Source organism: Gavia stellata, chromosome 1 (assembly GCF_030936135.1).
Source record: "Gavia stellata isolate bGavSte3 chromosome 1, bGavSte3.hap2, whole genome shotgun sequence".
Lineage (NCBI taxonomy): Eukaryota > Metazoa > Chordata > Aves > Gaviiformes > Gaviidae > Gavia > Gavia stellata.
This window is the reverse complement of record NC_082594.1, coordinates 107,370,187-107,395,467: the sequence shown is the minus strand read 5'-3', so window position 1 is coordinate 107,395,467 and position 25,281 is coordinate 107,370,187. Positions and strand designations below refer to the sequence as shown.

Here is a 25,281-nt window from a genome sequence, read left to right as displayed (position 1 = left end):
TTTGTTCTTCATTTATTTATTATAAGTCTAGACGAGAAAGCTAACACTCACCTCTAGACTTAGTTCATAGTGTTGGGGGGAGAAGGGGTTGCCAACTGAGCAATTCTGACGTGGTTGCTCATGTAGAGTCATATCAAGTAAGGGCTATTTTCTGCTTCATTTATAGGAATAAATAGGTTTTCCTACATAAAGCTGAATGTATTAAACTTGGCCCAAAATTTCTTTTAGAGTAATATTAAAAATCAGAAAGAAAGAGAAATTGTAGTGTTCTTTGGTGAAAAAGAAAACCTATGAATGAATTGGATTCAGAAAAGAAAAGAAAAAAAAAAAGAAAAAAAAGGAGCAATGTGTAGGCCAGTGAAAGCTACATGGCTGTATTTCTGCCACATCTCCTTTTCCAAAAAATAAGCAATAATGCGTACTTTGAATGGTAATGAAAGCTCGGTATAAAAAGAAAAAGTTATCATGACAGTATTTGTATGTAGAAACTATTCAAATTTAGAACTTTACTGTTTATTTACTTATATTGCAATAGTGCCTACAGGACCTACAGAAAGATCTAAGATCTATACAAACACATAGCAAGAACCATACAAGGTCTCCAAAGCTGGATAAAGTGCAGCTAAACAACAAAGAAATAGGAATACTTCAGAAGATCTGGCACAGCACGTAACCCATAATTTCTCATTTTAAAAATTTTAAATGTTTGTGAGAGTCTGTAGAGGGAGGTGAATATAGAGCATTATGAGATTAATAATTAAACCAATAATATTAGTCCTTGCTTTCATATATGTATTTAGGGTTTACAGTGGAAATACATTTTCAGGAAGAATATAGGGGCTGATATTGTAGCTTTGCTGACTTATTTGGAGAGTAGCAGAATTCTCCATATATGTTTGTCTACTGCAAACAGTATATGAGTATGTTGCTTTCTAAATGTCTCCTTTATTATATAGCAAGAGTTGATATTGTTTCTATTTCTGCAAATATGATTTGTTCCAATGCTTATACATACTTCACTCAAAAATGTAAACTATGGTAGAAACTGTGTGAAATCTCAGATTCCGTTTTGCAAGAATAGTGATGAAGATATAATTAAAAAAAGAAACTATTAGCTATCCTTTTACTCATTGCCTTCTAGTTAGAGTATTATCCATGGTGCAGGTGACCCATACATCCTCTGATTCAGGGCAAAGGTTTGAACTAAGATCACCTCTTCTGTGAACAAGTACTTTATTAGGTACTGTTTCTCTGCCTCTCTGTCCAACTAAAAAGGGAGGACAGAGAGAATGGAAAAACATTGTGAGAGGCTGAGGGCACCTGAGCCTTACAGCAAGCTGATGAAGACCAGTCTCTCAGAGGTAGATGATATGAGGTCAAATCCTCTCAAGAAGAGTTGAAGATTAAACCTAGGATGAAACCTATGATTCTCATATTTAAGAAGAAGAGGCAAGTTCCCTCTTGGGCCATTTTGGTCATAACTGAGTCATCTCTGCCCATGTGGATGATACTTGCCTATGGAATGGTTTCTTGTGCTATGTGGAAGCAAGAAAAATTAATCACCACTAGAACTATTACTATAAAACGAGGGATTAGACCTTGCAACCACCAAAATAAAATGGTGAAAAGCCACTCTCCAAATGATTTAAGAACATGTTGCAAAAATTCATTCTATCTTTGCCTAAAGTTAGGTGGCTGTACCCATATTTAGGTACCTAAATAACAGAAAGCTGCTCAGTTGATGAAGCAGCATGTGCAGGTGATGTTGACTAAGTGGAAATGATTTGAACTATTTAACTTAGATACCTGCATGGAATGTTACTATTTTCCTTATTAACAATGACTTCCTAAGAAACTAAAATTAGGTGACTTTAAGCATTTTTTATTTTATTTTTATTTTTTATTTTTAGTGGAGTAGTAAGTAGGATTAATGTCTTATAAATTTCTTACATTAAAAAGGAAATTTCTTGTTTTGCAATCATGACATAAATTTAAGTCTAGTCTTGGTGTTAAATAGTGGGCACTTATAACTACACATAAAGATAATGTTGAGGAGATGTATCTCAGTTTGAAGAGGAGGAATTAACAAAAACTACAGTGTGTATCTTGAAAATATTTCTTCCATTCTCCACTCCATCTGGATGCTAAGCTGATTGACATAACATTGGCTGCTTCACATCTGGGAGAGATGTAAATAACAGGAAGAAGAGATTAAATGGATAGCATTTCCATTAGACTGTAGTAAACTATGTTCTCTTCTATACCAGTATCCAAACTAGCTGATCATAGCAGCAGTTATGACTCAGGTCACATGTACGCAGTCTTAGAAACTAAAAGCTGTAAAAGAAACTATTTTGAAAGTGTTGTTCAGTGTCCTGGTTAGTGTTGCAAGACCGTGCTGAATAGTTTGATGGTGAAGGCCCTGAAATGCAACACAAATTCTCTGTCTACTAACTTATGGAAAAGAAGAAAACTGAGTAAATTTGCAAAGGAAATTTTAAAATCTGTTTGCCTAGATTATTGGCCCACAAATTTAAAGGTTCATTGCCCTGGGGACATGGTATTTCCATATCCAATCTGTAGCCCAGGCATTTTCAGATAGGAAAGAAGTGATTTGTGAAACAGACTTAAAATAAAAAAGTGTGAAAGCAACTTAGAGTACATAAATATATGTTAGAAAACCTTTTTAGTTTTAACTGGCTGTTCATTATAGTGTTTTTTTTTATTTATAATGCTTTAAAGATTAAATACGAACAGAATGCAACTTTACTCAAAAATAGTTAAAAGTAAATCTTGGAACAAGTTAGATATATAAAATGTAGTTTCTAATGTATGGAAATCTTTGGGGGGTTATAATGGATAATAAATTTAAATACATTTGAGCTGTATTTTCTCTTTAAAATCTAATGATCAGGTATTTTTTTCTACTTGCAACACTGAACTTTTTATAGCATTTCTTATCTACCCATATTTACAGTGAGGTGTAAATGGCAGGTTTTTGTAAAAAAAAAAGGTTAGTATAAAATAGAAGAAAAGAATTCAAGTTCTCCTGAAAATAAAAGTGTTTTGTTTTTTTTTTTCCTTCTCTCTCTCTCTTTTGGTAAATGGGCTTATTTTATTTATCTCTTTAAGTTTTCTTCACTGTCTGGGAAGTTCCATAAATTGGATAGAATTCTTGACCTCACTGACATAAATGAAAAAGAATTGTTTCACGTAAATGTGACTGGATTTTACCATTTTGCTTTAATTTTAAAATATGAGAGACTTACCAGTATAGCTTCATTTGGTTTTTCGTCTTTTAGGTTCACACTTTAGTTCCATCCTACATACATACAAGAACAGAACCAAAGATAAACAGATCTCTTCCCAGAAAGAATGATGAGAAAAATAAAGTTGGACTTTTGAAAAGAAAAATGGTATTTCATTTCATTGTCATTACAGTATATCTTGGAAGATTGAAGCGCTTAAGTAATGTGCTGAACCGAGTCATAGTCCTGTAGTTCTTAGTTGTGAGCAGTGAAGAACGTGCTACTGCTGGCAAAGAATTGCTTTATGCACTCATGTTACTGAGTATATTTTCAGGTCTAGACATTAGAATGCACTGCAAAATGGCTAAAATGTATATAACATTTTCTAAGGGACATTTTTTCATGGAAGATGTTGCGTAACAGGAGGGGTTTGTATGCTGAGTAATAGCCCATGCAATTTCAGACAGGAAAGAAGTGAAACACTTAAATTTCAACACACCATTAAAAAGTGTGAAAAGTACATAACAGCATTTACTTATTGATAATTGATAATTCTGGTACATCTTTTTTTAATAATTTGATATATTTAAGGTTCAGAAGCTGGAAAGGCTTCTGAAGTAGAATATTAAAGCTAAAATATTTGATGCAAAGCAACAGAAGTTCATTCTCAACAGTTTGTGAGAAAAATCTGTGGAAGTGCAATGGGAAGCTAAAAGCAAATTCATTGGGGTTGTCTGTTTCTCCTTCTTTTCTCTAAAGAAAGTTAAAGCTAAAAAAGATAACTCTAAGTCACTCTGATGACAGGATGTTCTTGCTAGCAGAGACCTATATTTTGTGAAACTCTAATCTTCCTTTCCCTTTCCTCTCACTTTCTCTGACATTCCTTCTTCTCCACATATTCTCTCTCTTCCAATCTGCTGGGATTGTTTTTGTTTGTTTATTTACTTGACAGTTACTGGAAACAGATTTAGGACAGCTGTCTTAAAATTACCAGATGAACAGAGATATTAAATATCAGCCTGCGAGTTGTTCTGTCTTAAATATTATTGCTATTTTTTCTGTTGGGTAGAGGTTCTTTGTGAACTGTTACAATTTTAGTAATAACTTTATCCCATCAAGAACAGACAAAATTGGTGTCTCTTAGAACACAATTACAATTTTTGGTAATACCATTTCCAAAAACAGACAGTATCCATTGGGTTCTATCACATTTCACCTTTTGAAGCTGGTGATACTCCTGCCTAGGAAATACGCAGGAGTGCAGAAAAAAGAATTAAATATACATAATCAGGACTACTACAGACTGACACCTGTTTTAAAAGCACTGTCTGACATCAGTACATGGTTGTATGTCAGCTTTATAATTGAATGAAAGATAAAAAACACTAGAGGTACATTTTTATTTGAGATAGTTAAATTAGTGCCAATCATAACTCTATCTAATACATGCTAGGTATAACTTCAGTCACTTTAAAGTGTTCTGTAAGAAAATTGAAGAACTGCTGAAAAAGACTTTTAAAAAATTTATTCTAGTGCCAAAAAAAAAGATTATGAATTTCCTGATAATATTAAAATGTTGTGTTTCAGAAAAGTAAAGAAATACTAATAACAGTGATTCATATTGTAACTTGATCCCTAAGTGTAACCATAAATTTTGAAATTAGAAAAGGATCCTATCCTGTGCTTTAAATTTCTCTGGAAACACATAAAATCATTTAATTTTCCATTAATAGGACATAATGTTTTATTTTTCAGTTCCCCCGGCAATTATTCTGCTACAGAAATCCTTTAATGCCACTGCAGATAGAGGAGAGGCAATAACTTTGTTCTGCAGAGCCACCGGATCACCTCCACCTGAAATCAGTTGGTACAGGTAAGTTCATCTGAGGTCTGCACATCAGAGCACATTGTTTTAATGTGTCACAATTTTCTATCACAGTCTATCAAGCTGTGCAACCTTAATTTCTTTACTGAATTTTAAGAGCATTTGCTGTCCATTTCTGTTCTAACTTCTAAAGCTAGATTCAACATTAATAAGTGAATGAACTCACACAAATTCAGTTGCACTCAGGTTACCAGCAAGTGAGATGTAAATGTGAAAAGTAACTAGAATACCATATTGACATGATTTCTTCATATTTGAGGGGAAACAAATAAAGCTGAAACAATGAGTCCGTATCTCAAAAACAATACAAGCAAAAATCTCACAACAAATTTTTCACATGAGTGCATCAGATAAAAATATATGCAGTTATACAATAAATAAATATCCAATATAGATCAGCAATACTGATAATAAAGCTAACATTTTCACCATCTGTAAAAACAGATTCTAACCCTAACTGTCCATTTCAACGAGATTTGGAAGGAGGTATGGCTTTACACACTCCTAGGATATGAGAATGTTTCACTGAATAAATTTCATGTGCATTTTATGTAATTTTAAGAATGTAATCTGTTTTGAAAATGGAACTGCTTTTAAAGTTAATGAGCATTTTTTGGTTATATCAATGACAAGAAAATAGTATAGCCATGTCGTTTGGGAAGACTTACCATACCACAGAATCACAGAATGATAGGGATTGGAAGGGACCTCTGGAGATCATCTAGTTCAACCCCCCCACCAGAGCAGGTTCACCTAGAGCAGATTGCACAGGAATGCGTCCAGGCGAGTTTTGAATATCTCCAGAGAAGGAGACTCCACAACCTCTCTGGGCAGCTTGCTCCAGTGCTCTACCACCCTCAAAGTAAAGAAGTTCCTCCTCATGTTTAGATGGAACTTCCTATGACCAAGTTTGTGCCCGTTACCTCTCGTCCTGTCACTGGGCACCACTGAAAAAAGACTGGCCCCATCCTCCTGGCACCCACCCCTTAAGTATTTAGAAGCATTAATAAGGTCCCCCCTCAGTCTTCTCTCCTCCAGACTAAAAAGACCCAAGTCCCTCGGCCTTTCCTCATAAGAAAGATGTTCCAGTCCCCTAATCATCTTCATAGCCCTTAGCTGTACCCTCTCCAGCAGTTCCCTGTCCTTCTTGAACCGGGGAGCCCAGAACTGGACACAGTACTCCAGATGCGGCCTCACCAGGGCAGAGTAGAGGCAGAGGATAACCTCCCTTGACCTGCTTGCCACACTCTTCTTGATGCACCCCAGGATGCCATTGGCCTTCTTGGCCACAAGGGCACATTGCTGGCTCACGGTCATCCTGTTGTCCATCAGGACTCCCAGGTCCCTTTCCAAAGAACTGCTCTCCAGCAGGTCTGCTCCTAACCTGTACTGATGCATGGGATTATTCCTCCCCAGGGGCAGTACCCTACCCTTGCCTTTGTTGAATTTCATAAGGTTCCTCTCTGCCCAACTCTCCAGCCTGTCCAGGTCATGCTGAATGGCAGGGCAGCCTTCTGATGTGTCCGCCTCTCCTCCCAGTTTTGTGTCATCAGCAAACTTGCTGAGGGCACACTCTATCCCTTCATCCAGGTCATTGATGAATATATTGAACAGGACTGGACCCAGTACTGACCCCTGGGGAACACCACTGGTTACAGACCTCCAACTAGACTCTGTGCCACTAATCACAACCCTCTGAGCTCTATCGATCAGCCAGTTTTCAGTCCACCCCACTGTCCGTTCATCTAACCCACACTTCCTAAGCTTGCCTATGAGGATGATGTGGGAGACGGTGTCGAAAGCCTTGCTGAAGTCAAGGTAGACAACATCCACTGCCCTCCTCTCATCTAGCCATCCAGTCATGCTATCATAGAAGGCTATCAGATTGGTCAGACATGACTTCCCCTTGGTCAATCCATGTTGACTACTTCTGATAACCTTCTTTTCCTCCAGATGCTTTGAGATGACGCCCAAAACGAGGTGTTCCATCATCTTTCCAGGGATGGAGGTGAGGCTTACTGGCCTGTAGTTTCCTGGGTCTTCCTTCTTGCTCTTTTTGAAGACTCGAATGACATTGGCTTTCCTCCAGTCCTCAGGCACTTCGCCTGTTCTCCAGGACCTTTCAAAGATGATGGAGAGTGGCCCAGCAATGACTTCTGCCAGCTCCCTCAGCACTCACGGGTGCATCCCATCAGGACTCGTGGACTTGTGGATGTCCAGTTTACTTAACTGGTCTCTAACTTGATCCTCCTCAACCAAGGGAAAGTATTCCTTCTTCCAGACTTTATCTGTTATCTCCAAAGTCTGGGACTCCTGAGGCCAGAGCAGTAAAGACTGAAGCAAAGAAGGCATTCAGTAACTCTGCCTTCTCTGCATCATCTATCACCATGGCAATTTTCTCATTCAACAGCAGGCCCACATTTTCTCTAGTTTTCCTTTTGCCTTCAGTGTACTTGAAGAAACTCTTCCTTTTGACCTTGACATCCCTTGCCAGGTTTAATTCCAAGGAGGCCTTGGCTTTCCTCGTTTCATCCCTGCATACTCTGACAGCATTCTTGTAATCTTCCCAAGTGGTCAGTCCCTTCTTATATATATACAAATATAACATTTGTAAAAATTTAGATATCCATACACTGTATATTCTGTCAATTTTAACAAAGATATGGATCAATCCTGGGATATGAAGTATTTCAGACTCCTCTTACCAGTGCACATTTCTATTTTAGACCTGAATAATTTGAATCTACATATATTATTTCAGGTGAGTTAAAAGGTCACTGCATTTTCACAATGAACATAAAAGGGATTTCCATCAATCCTTAATCTCCTTTGGAATCTTTGAACAATGTTAGATTCATTTTAAATGTTAGCTTCCTTTGACTGACACCTTTACCTTAACATGCCATAAGTCAAATGTGCATTTAAATTTTTCTCTTCTGCAATTTGAATCTCAGGAGATGTATAATAAATAGAATGCAAAGTCAATTCCTTAATGTGGCTTAGAATTCAAGATTTAGTGAAGAGGAGGAAAAAGAAAAACAAAATATGCAGAGCCCAAATTAAAGAACTGATACTGAATTCAAACTAAGGTTGAATATTCTGGTTATTTAATGTCTTTAAAGTAATTTTTTACAATATATGTCTTATCAGGCCAAAATTCTTAAGAATTGCCTGAAATCTGGTATCCTAAATGGCCTTGTAAGACAACCAACATTAATGCATAAATTTCCACAGTTTGTGGATAACTCTGTTTACAGTTGTGGGGTTTTTTCAATATTTTATAAATATTACAGTCTGTACACAGGCTGAGTGTCTTGGAGAGACACTTAGCTCTGTCTACTGATCAGAGCCTACTGAAAGATTTTCCTTTGGTTTGCCAGCCCCTGAGGCAACTGACTTTTTTAAAACCATTCATTAAGTATCTCTTTAAAGATTTTACAAAAGCTTCACAGGCTTGTGTACTGGATACTGGATCTTAAATGAGGAAGCTTCTGTTCTGTTCCTATTTCAGGAACTATCTCATAGTGAGGAATATTAGCTTATGTGCCTCCTTTCCCTGATTTTTTTTTTTTTTTTCCTTTCATTGTCTTTCTATTTTGTCCTATTAGACTATAAATTCTTGGCAGTAGAAAATATTCTTGCTTTTTTATTTGCTGACAGTGAGAGGTTGTAAAGTGGTAGGTGGAAAATGCCCCTGGTCTCTGTGACAGAATATTATCATTGATATGCAAACAGGAAAAAAGATGGGAGGAGCTAAATTATTTTTTCTGGAGGAAGCAAACTTGATTCTAAATTGTATTCCAGTACTAAATTTCTGCATCAAATTTCTGAAATCTCTGTCCTGAACTGCTCAGTTCCTTTTTTACTCACATATTGGTAGCCAGTTAAAAGGATTCAGAATCTGCTGCTATCTTCTCCTTGTCCTAGCACTTCTCTCTCAGATAGGTCAAGATAAAGACCTTAGTTTTCTAGAATATTTCATGTTATTTTCTTTAGAAATTAGACTGAACATAGGAAAAGTAGAACAACATAATCCTTCTTGATTTTGAGAAAAATCTAGAAAGCATTGTCAGTGATAGGAAAGAATATCAAAACTGATTTATCTAATATTAATATGCATGTCATCCATTGAGAACCTAATTGAATCAACTTATCAGAATTAACAGCCAAGGTGTCACATTCCCAGTGTCATCCTGTTTAGTGAACTTTTTGATGTTGAATGTAAGTTGTTATTAACCTCAGTTTTATGTATGTGTTTCTTTTTTAATAATCAAGTGGAATTACATCTTGAATTTGATTAAGTGTTAATGCTGATTTTTGAAGGATTATAACCTTTGGTTACAGCAAGTTACGGGAATCGTGTTCAGTTTTATTCCCAACTGTACTATTTATCTATGTGAGTTCAGTCATTTTGTTTAATTTGCCTCAGGTTAACCATTTGTAAAACGGGCATGTGCAATAAAGAGACTTAATGGAAGTCTGTTTTCTGAATACGTAACTATACTAAGGATAAAAGTCCAGCAAGATGCAAATTATTATAACAGAGAACAATGTTTCCTTGTAGAACATTCAAATGTATACTGAGCATTCTGGAGAGCTGATAAGCTGAAAAGCTCTTATAAAAATGGTGGGAATGATTTCTACTCCAGTCTGCTGGAGGATTTTTGTTATATTGTATAGAAAGTACATCTGTACCTGTTGAGATGGTTCATCAAGATTAAGGACCTGTTTTATACACAGTTCAGTGTTCTTGTGTCTTTGTTGCCTTTTAAAATGTGCTCTGACACCAGATACTCTCTCATTCACTCTACTGAAATTTCTTTAGCAAGGCCTGTATAATTTGGATCTATCATTGTGTAGTCTTACCTTCCTTACAAACCACTGATATTTTAGTCAATTAATAAAGACATTCTCTTGATTCTCTTTTCTCTTGTTTCCTTTTTGTTTTCTGATGAACTGATTTAACAGGTCAACTTCAGCTAGGGCATGAAAAATGGCTGAACTTTTAAAATCAAATTACAGTACTATTCAGGTGGCTTATATATCCCTCTGTGTTGACTGTAAGCAAGACGCTGGCTGAGACAGTAGTTTCAAGCTTTAAACTCTTTAAGACAGTATCTAATCCGGTAAAGCTTTAACTATTTATGTCAACCGTTTTCATTTCCAGGTGCTGACAATGTTTAAGATTTTGTCAATTTAAAATGGAGTTATCTGAACTAATGTGTCAATCTTTCTCAAATTTCTACAAATTTGTCAGTTTGAAATACCTAGTCAAGAAGAAAGGTCAGCAAGGTTTACTTGCTGCTCTGTTTAGTATGCATATATACTCTGTTGATATTTCACAGACCGAGAGGATCTAATTCTTTCACCACTTAACAGTTATGTCTATGGAAGCTGATATTACATTACTGTAAAGTATAACCTTCAGAGAAGCAATACACTAATGGAATTAAATTAGCCAGGACAGAAAGATAAAATTCAAATGTACAGGTCATGAACTGGAAATCTTTCCTCATGTGAATAGTCCTGCTGAAAACATGATGATTGTTTACATCTGTGGAGATAATTTACACTAGTAAAGTTTAGCTGGATCGATCCCCTTATCTTTACTGACAGGACTTAGAATTATCTAACAAAAGAAATAATCCACTTTTAATGTGTTATTCATGATTTCCAGTTCTCCAATATCAGCATCAATCTGAATCTCTCCTGTTCTCTAGAGGGTCCAGGGAAATGCTCATAATCTCATTGCTGCTTAGAAATTGTCATAGATATAGGTGATGTTTGTGATAACAGGCATTTGGAAACTAGTTCTGACCTTGAATGTAGACTTTGTCTCCTAACGGAAATCACTAGATTTTTTTGTGAAACCACCTATGTGGAAAATTAGACCTTTTCTGTTCTGCAGAACCATTTCTATGATTTACTTTGGAAAGGAGATGAATGAGTATCACAACATCTTGCACTGGACAGCTAAATGGACTAGAGTTATTTATAAAAATGTTACTAAAATGCAAGCTATATAGATGCCGGGGGAATCCTATTAACAAATATTAATGTTCCCAAGAAAGAAGCAGTATTCTGACTTTTAGGGAAAATATTATTCTAGAAAATATGAAATATATGTAGTTATCAGCATTATGTGAGCAGAAAGGAAGTGAAAGTCATTGCTCAAATCTTGAAATAAAACTGTATGTTCTAAATTAGCCATATTGAATAGAAAAGAATATTTCAGTTATGCATATTGGTTTCATTTTACAAATAGTTTGTTTTGCAGAAGTGGCATTGTCAGCAGGATTACCAATGCTTATGAAAATCAGGCAATTTTTATGTAGGTGCTTATGAGAAGGGATTGTTGATGATTCAACAGAAATAAGATCAAAAGAAGCCTACAGCAGACAAGGCAGAATGAGAAGAAATAAAAAAAGTTAGAATTGGACTCTCGAAATTCAAGAAGCTGTTTTGATAACTGTGTGTATGCCAAGGTGCTCAAATGGACCGGTCAAGCCTCGATCAGCCCTCAGAACTGTTCACAGATTTTATTATTTCGGTACCATCTGGTTAGAACTCATTCTAACATCTGGAGACATGCCTGCTTACTAAGTTGTGGCTAGCCAACAACAACTGAGAGGAAATAATTTGGAAGGGTTCTTTATGTGCCAATAGGCTCTAAAATAATTTAAAATAATTTTTATAAGTTGGTACATTGTTACTAATGTGAACTGCAATGGTTACACTTAGAAAATGTGCTTTAAATGTTTCTCACATATAAGTATGTATTTGTGTAACCGATTTCCTTCTTCCTTGAGTGTAAGCCATATGATAGAGTTCTATTCACAAGCATTTTTCTAACATTAATTCAATATTGAATATTTAAGAATAAAGATAGTATAGTATTTTTAGTACATATATTTTTTAGAATCTGACAATAAAATTTTGAATTTGGGGTCTTGAACATCAAAATGCAGTTCAGAATGCTTTGCTTGTGTCTAGAATGTGCACATTCTTATGAAAAAACACTGTAATCCTGCAGAACAATTTTTGACTGCTAAAATCAGCTCCCTTCTATACGTACTGACAATTTATGCTGCATTAGTTAATGCATTTTTGAGGCTTGCATAATAGCCGTCTATTCCCTCAAAGATTATTTTCAACATATTGATGCTTCCTTCCATAGCACATCTTTTCAGATTTTGGAACCTACTGGTTGTTTCATAATTGTTTTTATTTTTTTAGGAATGGTAAACTTATTGAAGAAAATGAAAAATATATGCTGAGAGGAAGCAATACAGAACTAACAATAAGAGATATAAAAAATATTGATGCGGGTCCTTATATCTGTAATGCTAAAAACAAAGCAGGAAATGATAAAAAACAGACATTTCTTCAAGTTTTTGGTAAGTACTGCATAGTATATTCCATCCTTCCTTTTTAAATGTAAACAGTAGGGAACTGAAGTTATAATTCACAATTTTCAGTGGAACAGTATTTCTGCAAGGTGTCTACTGATGCAGCAAACCACTCTGTATAATTTTACAGCTTTTTCCTCCCTGTTGGCTACATTAACCTTTACACCTGACTTTAATTTTGAAAAGGCTATCTTCAGCATTTGCTTTTCTACTCTTCAGATACAGTACAATGGAGTGTTAAATTGTTAATTCACTCTGGTTTTCTTCTAAAAGTTAGCTGCTTGCAAGAAAACCAAGAGGAGAAAGAGGGGGAAATTATGAAAGGGGAAAACCCAGGTTATTTGGACTTCTAAGCAGTGCTTTTTTTTTTACAAGAAGACACCATGCAGAGGTGTTCCTGATTTTTTTCTTTGTTTTTCTTCCTTGATTTTTACCTTTTAAGTGCATGATTGCAGATGTAGTCACAAAAATATTGTCTGATCTGAGTTTGAAAGGATAAAAGTAATAACAAGAAAACTTATTTCTCTTTCTATGCTCTACCACCCAATCTGTGCTCATAACTCTCTCCTTTGCATACAGCTGATAATTTCTTTCAAGTTTTGTATAGCTATAACCTGGTGAGAATAGGCATCTGTGAGAATGTAGGAAACCTCCCTCAGAATCCTTGTGCAGGATCAAGGCTGTAGCTTGTATCTTTTAAAACCTACAAAAAAGTAATGTGTTGGGATTTTTTACAATAACTATAGCTTGTAGAATAGAGAGAGAGAACATTTATATTTGAACAGCTAAAGCACATACTTAGGACCATGGGAAATTAAATTTTAAGTCCCAGTTAAAACTAGTACTAATTTATACGAAATGAAACAGTTCTAACAGGAGAGGCTAATCTGGTAACTTGCAGTGGAAGAGCTGAACTGTTGGGTTGGATAATGCTGTCAGTTGGGATTTGGGAGCCTGAGGCTGAAGCCATGGTGTCAGGTGAACAGGTTAGCTATGTCTGTGTGCCTTCCACTGCCTTTACTATTTGGGAAACTCTTCACAGCCCTCCATGCTGTGCTGTCTCCAGTGCTCCATACTCCAGATGGGTTGTCTAACCATCGGGCTACTTTGTTGTTCTGAGGTGCTTAAAAGTTATTCTCAATTACTTTTCAAAGGAAAGAAGACGAAATACAATTTTAAATTTCATCCCAACCTTCAAGATGTAGAGCATCTTGAAGATTTTTGTGGAGAAACCAAAACATTTTATTCAATTATATTTCCAAAATTGAAAAAAAAACCAGTTTGAAGGAATAGAAAATACTTGGTAGTTTTGATATCAGTTTAGGGAAGTTTCAGAGAGCAATAATTTTGTGTGTTATTTGAGTAATTTTAAGTATGGATGAAATTTATGTCGTTTTTGCCTAAGGCAAGGTAACTTTTTAATGCAAGGAATAGGGAAAGGGAGACACCAGACTAAGAGTGAGTATTTCCTGTATACATTCTTCCATCTTTTAACAACCACTATTCTGGGGACTCCTTGGAAAGCTAAATCCAAATGATTTAATAATCCATGAGTTTGTTTAATCCATTTTGAACCTCCACATCCTTTTTGTTTCTGTGACATCCTAAACTCCTAAATTCCTTAAATGATGTCTTTCTTGCCTCAAAAATTATTTCTTATGTTTAAATTTGGAGCCTGTTCATTTCTTTGGCTCATAATTCTCATTTTAAGATAAAAAGTGAAGAATAATTCCATATGTTCGTTACATCAAATGTAGTTTTCTATCTCACTAGTTCATTTATTTTCCAAGCTGTGAGTTTCCGGTCTATTTAGTTTCTCCCACTGTGGAAACCATTATGAATCTCTGAACCACGCATTCCTGTACCTTTCTGGTTATAAACCCCTGTTTGTGAAGTGGCAAGGCAAGAATGGCATGCAGGATTGATGCTGTGGGGCGAACCTGGCTGTTCAGCAGCACAGTGCTGCTTCCGCTTTGGTCTTGGTGCTTTCTCACATTCTGTTTGCATCTCTGGCTCTCCCTGAGTACTGAACTGGTGTTTCCATAGAACTGTGTCTCCCAGGTCTCTTTCCTGAGTGGTTATAGCTAATTTAGAGCACATCATTGAGTATGTATATTTAGAGTTATTTTTCACGTGTGCTTTACTATTAGATATATTTAAATTAGATAATAATGTATAAAATAATAGAATAGAATAATAACAGAAAATAATAAAAATAATAAAACTGTTAGTTTGACCTTAGGGAATAGTATCATAAAATAGGCCTCTTATCTTATTTGTAATCTCTAAAGCTAGTGTGAATTTAGTCTAATACTGCCTTTACAAAGTTCACCTCTACTTACAGTCTGAAAATACGGAGCAGGGTTCTTGTATTTTCTCCTACAAAGAACTTTACTTTTTCTTTTGTTTCTTTCACACAGGTTAAACTCCTAGTTGTATATACAGCCAACAACTAATTGTACTTTTCGTCCCCTTAAATGTATTCAAAAACTGCAGTCTGAAAATGGCAAGGCAGATGGCTGATTATTATAGCTAAACAGGACACAAACAGCCAGTTTGTGTTAAAATGACCTATTAAGTTACATTATTTTCCCCCACTCCATTAGCTTGCTCATCTCACCTACATGCTATCTTTAATTTTAATTTACAGTGTAAACTCCCTGGCCCAACAACTATTGTTTCTACTGCAACAGGGCTCTGGCAGGGTTGAAGCTTGTAATAACAGTAATGTAACCATAATGCAATGAAAATAACAGTAACAGTATAACATTCAGCATTTAAAATGTCTAGTATTCTGCACTTTTGAGTGGACATGCCCGTCTTAGTGCCATCTAACACCTGCATAAGTTTAGTTTCCATGCGTGACCTAGATTTTTTTGTTCAACATATTTGTTTCCAGTATCAGTGTTAAAAAAGCTATTTTGACCTCATACCAAATTCTTACCCTGACAGTGTTTCTGGAACACTAACATGTGTGCACACACCCTGGTCTCCCCGGTTCTTCATCTTTATTAATGCTTTTTAGCTGTTCTACAAACTAAGACTTAGAAGAGTAAAGAAAGCCTTGTTTCCCTCAGAGGATTTCTTACTGATCATGACAATCTCTGTCTGTCATCCTGTTATCTGCTATAGTTCTCTCTGTATCATTATCTATTACTACCTAAAAGATCTCATCCATATTAATGCTTAGGACTTGTGCTAATATTTTTGATACAAATTTATTTAGGTTTAGTCCTTCTGAACAGATTGAAACCATAGGTGTTCTTCCTTGAATTCTTTAAAAATATTTTTAGTATTTCTTTCTTCTTGGTAGCTAACTTTCTCTATCTCTTTCATCCGTACTATTCGATTTCATTGTTTTCTTTGATTTGTTTTGTGATGTAATTAGCCATATATGTATGTGTGTTTAGATACATGTGAATAAGCATTTGGAATTATGAAATATGACATTTTTACAGCTATGGGCACCCCAAAAAAAATTTACAAAGTAACATAATAATAAGAGCAGTCAAGAAAATTCAATCCCTTAAAACCTTCCTACATCGTCTTACTTTCTAAGACTTAAACATGTATTTCTTCATCATTGCATCTTCAGAGTGATGACAGTAGTGTTCATTTACCTTATAATAAAAAAATCTAATCAGGCTAAATGAAACAAAATCAGCTTTAATTAAAGGCATATTCATGCTTTATAAGAATAGTGCTTATATTCTGAGGACAGTTTTTATATCTTCATTTTCTTTGTTCTTTACTTGCTCATTTCCTCTCCTTAATCACTCAAATGATTGGTTCTGCCATTCCATGATGCATAAACAACTGAGGTTTTCAACAAGTTTTCTCTCTTCTGTACATATGCCATAGAAAGAGACATTTTTATGTCAGAAATTTCTATTTCTAGAAAGAGAAAAAATATTTTTTCTTTAATCAGATTTGGTAAAAAAATGGGGAGGCTTTCTAGCAAATGTTAATTTGAAGTTCTCTAGCTTATAGGTGTTTTACCGACATAATCAATGAAAGGGTAGTCTGAGCTTATCAAAAATATTTCATTGGCATTTCAGTAGTTTCTGACAATTGATTTCTTGAAAGTCAAATGAGGGAAAAATACCTCAAGAAGCATTGCAAAAGACTCTTTATAATTATTGTATAGTTTAAGCATATACCATTTTTAGTTTCTAGATGTCTTTGTAAGTATAATCTGAATCTTGTATAGCAAGACGGGTTTTGCAGATGTGTTCAATGTAACTGTTATTGGTTATTGAGAAAAGTGTATGCTATTATTCATTTTTAATCTGTCATCAGGCAGATGAGAGGAAATGTAATGCACCTTTCCTGTCTTACCCCTCTTAGATATATTCCAAATGTTAAAATTCAAAACATTTAAGTTAATCTAGGCCCTCCAAAGCATGCATCTTGGAACCAAAGAGGCTGCAGTGAGTCTATAATGAGACTGGGGTGAGAAGTTGCCTAAATGTTTTCCATTATTTTCAGGCTTAATGACTGCATTCCTTTTATATTTATAGTGTCTGGAGCACAACTAGTTAATTTTCCTTTGAGCCTAATAAGTAGATTAATATTTTTTTGGTTTGTTGTTTTTTTGTTTTGTTTTTTTTTTTTTCCCCTAAGATACTATTCAGTACATATATGGAAGCTCTTTATTTAAATTCACTGATGTATCTAGAAAGGGAATCCCATGGATCTGTGTATAGAACTATCTGTGCCTGCTCATCCCAGATATTATGAAGTATTCCAACTGCAGCTTCACAAAGTGCAATTCCTCAATTAAAGATGTAGTGTCAAAACTTCATACATTTTCTGTATTCCTTCTTCCTCCCTCTTACCTCCTTACCTGTTTGGAACACCTCTAATTTTTAAAGTAAAAATGGTGCAGTCTATAAAGGCAGTGATGCCGGTTATCTCAGAAGACAAGTCTTAAATCCTTTTGAGTGTGAAGTAGTAATACCATTTTAAGACGTACAAAGACTCAGGTTTATCATGCACTAAATCAGGTCAACACTTCATACCAGTGTGTGTGCAAATCCTTATTATGTCAGGCATCAAGTTTCAGGAATCTGTTTCTTAGATACTTCCTGCTGGACTCCAGCTTTTTTCCTAAATTCAAATTGTACCAGCAGTTTCCAGGAGAACAGGGTTGCAGTTTTGCTACCTGATGCAAGTGTGGCTGTGCAGGAAGATAGCATGAGTATGATTCCTTATGTGTCATATTAGTCAAGAGATCCTATCAGGCAGCGATACAGACATATACTAAGCCTCTCACCAGTAAATCCATGTTTGTATTATAACAAGCTGTTTGAAGCAGTTCTTTTTATGAGATATAATCAGGACTATCTCAAGCTTTATATATGTGCTGCTTCCCAAGTCTGATGAACCTTTTTTGTCAAAGATATGGGTAAAACTCTGTGAATTCAATAAATTGTGTATCTTTTTCAAGAAAACAGTTGTAAGCAACTGATAACAAATCTAGAACCACAGATTGCTATCCAAGATCTTCTTAAGCTTTTTGGGGAGGCTGTAAGGTACACAGCAGTGAGCTTAAATTTTCTGTTAAAAAGGTATTGCCCTTTTCTGAGACAAATCCAGAAGAGACCGGGGAAGGATTCTGAAAGAACCTTGTTTATTGAGGAAGTGTTAGAGAACTTAACACCAACCTTCTCTGCTCAGAGAGCAAACTTCCAAACCAGTAAATGTTATTTCTTTATTTTGCAGCATCACTCTGTTAATATTTAAAGCATGCATGTCTAGTAATAAGCAGTTCCTTTTCCTTCCAAATAAAATAATTTTAATGAAGCTTAAGCACAACTCCTTTCCATATTCAAGCCTTCTTTCATTTAAGTCAGGTCATTCAGTTTACAATTTTTAAGTACATTATAATACACGTATTTCAATATTTTTGACTGAAAAAACCAGCAAAGGCCTGGAGGCTTCCTGGATTGACATTCCAAGACCCTGTATTTTCATTTGTTTTGTATTTGCTAGAGTACACCAAGCAAATACCAATTCAGTTTGAGAATGACCTTGTCAATTTAGAAAGAACAGTTAAGAAATTGGGGGAGGGGGGCGGGAAAACTCTGTTTCAATATTTCTGTGAATACTAGCCTTAGCATTCTCAAATAAATATTGTTATTTACATGTACACAGAAGAATTTTAATATTTTCCAATGTCAAAAGTGTCCTAAAAAAGTAGTCAAACAGTATAAAAGCTTCTGGTCAATAGCAAGTTATGACTTGTGACCTATGAAAATGAAGCAATTAAATAATATCCCCCATTTGAGCTCTTTTCTTCTTCCTAGTAATAACTGTCAGCTAGATATATTTGATGATTAATCAGTGCTTATTCCTTTAAATGTCAGCTGCTCATGTCTAAAATGTCAAGCTAAAAGTTTTTGTCTTGTGATCCATCTGAAGAAAGCCTTAAAGAAATTTAGAATAGAAGTCTAAGATTAAAAATTAAAGATTATTAGTTATATGCTTTAGAACATGCATCATCTTGAGAAGATAATATTTTCTGTCATGTCCGATGGGGAAATCCTCTTGTTCTGATGGAAATAAAATAATTCCAAAGTTTGCAAATTTCTTCTGACATAAAATAATATGTATGATGCTTTTTTTTTAATGAATGATATATCTGCCATAGCTATTTCCTTGTTTATGGGCATGATGTTACATCAAAGGAAAGACAGGAAAGAACAGATTGTATTGTAGTCAAGAGACATAGCTATAGAAATAGAGTATCTGAATCACCGAAGGTAGAATATTTCATAGGCATTTGGATGATCCTGAAAGTGAGAGTAATAGCAGAAGTTATTTTGAAGTTTAACTTGGTTATCTTTTATCTCAAATTCTTTTTTGCAGTTCTTTCAAATGACATCCCTTGTTATACTATTGAGGAGAGTTTCAGCTTTTCTCAACCGAATTGATGCCCTGCAGTAATGCTTTTGCTTACTACCTTCTACTGCATCAAATAAAGCTGGATCCAGTTGACATTTCAAGAGCCCCTGATCACTCAGGGTATTTTCTTTCTGCACACAATGTCACTCACCGTAGATTATATCTTAATGAAGCAGGATATTAGTGCAGTGCTTTATTAGGTAAAATATGACCTGGTTTTCATCTCTATGCAGTAAACACACAATAGATTATTTGTAATAGTCAAGGGTGAACAGACAGTAGACAAGCAACAGAAGGAGTATGGAGATAAGGAATGAGGAATGAGACCAAGAATGGTGTGGTGGAAATGGATAAAAGATAGATAGCTATTATGTCTGGATATATTAAGTTTGAACCTGGTTTTATTATTTTTCTTGGTACTGCTGAATGCAGCACCTGTGAGACAATGGTCATAAATGAAATAGTGGTCATAAAATGAAAAAGGAGACTAGACATAAGGAAAACATTCTTCACCATGAGGCAGTCAGGCACTGCACCAGGCTGGTGAGAAAGGCTGTGCAGTCTCTGTTCCTGGCATTTTTCAAGATAGTACTCAACACATCCCTGAGCAATCTGGTCTTAACAGGGTCTGTTGACCCAGTGTTGATGAGGAGGTTGATCAAGATGACCTCCTGGAGTCTCTTCCAACCTGAATTATTCTCTTTCCCCTTTTGATCCACTAACATAAGCCAATATTACTTTTCTGCATAGCATATACTTTTGCAACTCCATTAGAAAATAGGTTACCTTTCTGTTTATTTTCTGCTTCATAGAATATACTATAGTAGTGCTTCCTCAAAAGCAAAAATCAGGAAGACTACATAGAAAATATATTATGTTCAATAAATGTCTTTAATGTTTACAAAGTCAATGTTAAGAGCTGCCAAAATTAAATCTACTCGTGTAAACTTAATTCACTGGTTTTGGGTGTAAACATACTGAATCATATTCTTACTATGTAATTACATGCTAGGTTTTCCAGTGAGATGAGTGTCTCATTCAGTGTGTAAAGCGGATAGGTTCAGAGAAACTTATTAATGGTTATATATGAGTATATAGAGCCAAAACATTTTTATGAAGATACTTGAATGAGGTGGAAGACAGTAACATTCTATGCATAGTTCTACAAGAGAGTTCTTGTATGGTATTGTACGGATAAGTTCTCTAAATAAAAGTGTTCACAGGTAACCAGAAATTGTATTGCATATGTGAATAACCTGACAGGGTACAGTATAGATTGAGAACTGTAGTTGCTGTGTACTTGTGGCTATAAAGTGGAGTGATTTGAAGAATGCAAACAATATCTGGAATTTTTGAATTGTATTTTACCACCTATTTACTCGGTAAGTAAGGATGAATAGCTTTCTGTCAGAGGATTCTCCAGTTCTTAATAGTGTTAGTACCAGTACAATATGTTTGTTATGAGGAGATTTTGTTAAATTCAATAATTTGTGTAAGGCAGATATTTCTAATGACCAAAGTACAAGAATATTAGTAATTCTGTATTTTTTCCAAATAAATTATATTTGAAAACAAACACAGATTATCATAGATCACAGAATACCTGAGGCAGGAAGGCACCTCCAAAGACTATCTAGACCAAGCCCCTGCTCAGAGCAGATGTCTCAGGACCACGTCTAGTCAGGTTTTGAATATCTTCAGGGATGAATACTCCACAGTCTCCTTGGCAGCTTGTTCTGGTGTTTAGTCAACCTCTCAGTAAAGAAGGTTTTTTGTCTTCTTAAATGGAATTTCCTATGTTTCAATTTGTGTTCATTGCCTCTTGTCCTGTCACTGGTGACCACTGAGAAGATTCTGGCTCTGTCTGTACTCACCTCTATCAGGTGTTTTATACACATGGCTAAGATCCCCCAGAGCCTTCTCTACACAAGGGCACATTGCTGGCTTATGGTCAACTTCTTGTGCACCAGGACCCCCTGGGTTTTCTCTGCAGAGCTGCTTTCCAGTTAGTTGGCCCCCAGCCTGCAATGTGCATGGAGTTACTCCTGCCCAGGTGGAGAATCATGGAAATGTTGAATCTTTGTTTCATTCCTAAAGTGCCAGAGGACAGCAAGGGCTAGCTGGTCCCTAAGGGACAGCGAGCCAGGAGCAAAGCACATGAACACAGTCACCAGGGCAGGGGCCTTGTCAGTCAGGACCGATACAACACTACCCCAGTGATGGAGCAGGCAGCTGAGCCAGGAGTCCAGGTCATCAGACATACAGAAATGGTTGTTGTGCAACTTGAAGTCAGAGAAGTTGATTGATCTTATAGATGGTAACATTAAACCTTTATTTAATCCTAAGTAAACAAACATGAATGTGCTTTGAAAAAAAGTTGCTTAAAAGATAGATTTTGGCATGACATTCTTTGTGCAGGATGAGTAATGTAATTTGTATTTTTAACAGTACAGCCTCAAATAATACAACTTAAAAATGAAACCACGTTTGAGAATGGGAAAGCCACACTCATCTGTGAAGCAGAAGGAGAACCTATCCCAGAGATTACTTGGAAAAGGGCCATTGATGGAATAACTTTCTCTGAAGGTGACAAGGTAAATCAGCCTTTAATGTCTAAAATATATAAATATGTATTGTCAGGCTAATCTTCTTTTCGTAAGCAGAAAATTAATTTAGATATAGATTAATTCTAGATTCCTCTGGAATTGGAAGGAATTGCTACTTTCCAAGGTAATAAGAGAGATGTAGAGATTCTAAATTTAAAATTAAAAGAAAAAACAAAGAAAAAAGCAATTAACGTGCTGAAAGGTAACTCATTTAATCAGGCCTAAATTTTCATGAAAGGTAACTCATTGCATCAGGCCTAAATTTTCATGCATAATCCTTGCTAAGGGTTTCAACTTTGTCTTGATCATAATGGCTGCCCATAGCCTTTCTTGACTATATTTGGAGTCTGTCCAGTATTTCTCAAAATGCAGTAGAGCTTATAGAAATCTGAAATGAAAAATTCTGAATACTTTGCAGTTCTTTATTTCCCACTTCTGATGTTTTTTTTCCTATTTTTCTCTTTTCTTATATTTTTGCTCACACAGAGCAAGTAGTCTATAACTACAAATTGAGCCCATTTTCCCATTTTGTTTTCCCATTTTCATGTTTTATTACATAAGTAAGTTGAGTAGAGAAAGATTATAGTATGACAATGAAGAAAGTCAGTTACTGTGGGAACAAGAGCTGTAATTAGATGGAATGGTGAAAGCAAAAGGGAATGGTGTAATGTTATTCCTAACCATGCAGACAACAAGCTGTTTCTACAGACCTCTCTTTCTTTTTCCTTTTTTTTAAATAATTTTCTTTTAGTATTTTCTTCTTAATTTCCTTACATAAACTACAGAATTTCTCTATGCTGGTTAAAGTATGAGACACCGTCTTTCCAGGCTGGGTAATTCAGATTTTTTTACTCCAGATATTCAAATAACCAAATAGACAGTCTTCTTTCAGATGTTTGCGTATTCAGTTGACAAACCTACACAGCAATCATGCCAATGAGGGAATTAGATACATAGTAAGTCACTCACTTTATAGGGAATTGCTATATATTAAGGAATTAGGTACTTCCATTATTTGTGTTCTGAAGGAGAATGTCTGGTCTGCTCTAGTCTCTGACTTGACCTTTCCTGGAATTGAGGCAGTTTATGTGAGGCTCTGTCTACCATTTTCCTGGTCTGTGATTTCCATTTTGGAGCAATGTAACAGTATTTATATCAGATTTTTTTCCTAATAGTTTTGCATTAAAACAAAACAGTTTGTCTCCTCCTTAAATATTTCAAGTCGAAAGTCATCTTTCTGACCCACAAAGACTACACTTGGTTCAAAGGTTACAAATGTAGCCTTTCACTTATGTTTGGAATGTTCTTAAAATAACTTCATTATATCAGAAATTGAAAATGAAAGCAAATTGCAGAAACAAGCTTAAAAATATTGGTGCAACTGGAACCTGAAATTTATCCAGTGCTTATAAGGGACAGTATTACATTCTTAATTCAAACTGCAGAAGGTTGAACTATCTAGATGTGTTACTGTAGCATTTTTTGAACTGTGGTTCAACTGAGTAATACTGACAACCAAACTAAAACCTATATTCAGTTTCTGCTAGTGTGCTGACATACTGTATGTGGAAGATAAAAAGAATGAGAATAAGTGCAGTTACATGGTTTCCTTTTGTTCTTGCCAACAACACAAATCTGTGTGTATTGCTCATGGGAGAGTTTTTGCTGGGTGTTGAATAAATGTTCTGAAATACTGTATGTGTTGAGCTATAAAATATGCTGCTGCATTTGCCCTGTGGTCCTCCAACTCTAGGGTGCCAAATCCTTGGCTTGTGCTTTCCTACCAAATTAGGTGAATAGGGAACAAAACTGTCAGTGATTAAATTGTTGAATAATTGTTGAATAATACAGCAATGTTTTGCATATAGAAAGAGAAAAGGTTAATTGAAGAAAATAGGGGGGGATTGTAACATAGTCTTAAATTGAAATTATTATTTATATGTGATAACTTTTGAAGTAATGTTCAATCACCAGACATACTTGCGTAAATATAAAAATTATCATCTACATTCAGAGAATGCATCTTTTGAATTTTTTACCAGTTTTAAAACACTTTTTGGTATGGACTGCGCTTTATCCAACGTTTTGGTGAATTACGAATATCTTTATGGGATTAATTTTTTCTGTAGGAGATGGAAGAACTGCTCTAACTATAATATTAACATGATGATGATTAAAAAAACACAGAAAGTGTTGTTCTTATTCTTATACTTTTTTTACTTTTAGTATGTAGCTCCTCAATCATGTTATTGTTGTTTTCCTAAAGTGCAAGCATACCTTCTATGGATAAGGAAGAAGGCTGAATGTGAGATCATTCTTAGCCTGCATGAATCCAAAATGTTTTCTTTCAAATGATAGATAGATCTTTTAACCAGGACATAGGCTTTTCTGAGTTTTGAAATTATTATGTCCAAAAGAATTGAAAATATGCACCAAAGTCATAGATCAAAGAAATAACCCTACTAGGCTTAAGGAGGCTAATTATTAATGAGTAAGAAGTCCATAATTATCTCTTATGAAAATATAACTTTGAAAAAGGATTTTCAATACATCAGAAGGGTGTATTTGAAAGTTGAAGCCAAGCGAGTTCAAACCAGAAGCAAAGGAGCCTTTTCCTCTTTCCTTTTCTCAGTTAGCCTTTGGAACAATCTACCACACAGTGTGTGGTTGCTCTTTTATTGAAAATTTGAAATAAACGGGTCTTTCCCCTTCCTCTGACCTCTCTTGAAAGTTTAATTGGAAAGTTTTCCAGGAGGTCACATTAGATGACCTCTGTAATCCTTTTATGGCTTAATAACTCATACATTCATGAGAGTGGGTAAGCCTGAGTAAATGAATGATTATGCATGACAGAAGGTGTTTGGCTCACCCTTAAAAATTTGAAAATGGAAATGGAGGTTTAGTCCAAGACAGAGCTTCATCTGCTGTTGCAGTGTCAAGCCAAAACGCTCTGTTTGGTGCATGTACTCTGCATCTGACCTTCTAGTCCCTGACTCCCCAGCATTGCACGTCCTTTCCCTAACGTGCCAACCTGGCCATGCCCCATTCAGCTGTGATTCGAAATGGCATGTTCCTACAGACCTCTGTGCATCCAGCAGGCCTGGCCATTTTCCCAGCAAAAAGAAGAGGCAGGAGAAGAGTTGCTTTTTGTAGAACAGAAGGAAGGATAGTGATTGGATTTGATTTTCTGTAATCACTTATAAAATGGATTTTGGACACATAAACAC

The 25,281-nt window shown here is 35.5% G+C and overlaps 1 protein-coding gene across 1 annotated transcript in view; it reads left to right on the top strand.

The window, feature by feature from the left end:
• NCAM2 (neural cell adhesion molecule 2) overlaps window positions 1-25,281 on the top strand; it is a 314,409-nt gene that overhangs the window by 175,080 nt on the left and 114,048 nt on the right. Inside the window, 3 exon segments of the mRNA XM_059819966.1 lie at window positions 5,004-5,121; window positions 12,370-12,530; window positions 21,897-22,042. Of these exon segments, the coding sequence (XP_059675949.1) occupies window positions 5,004-5,121; window positions 12,370-12,530; window positions 21,897-22,042 (425 nt within the window).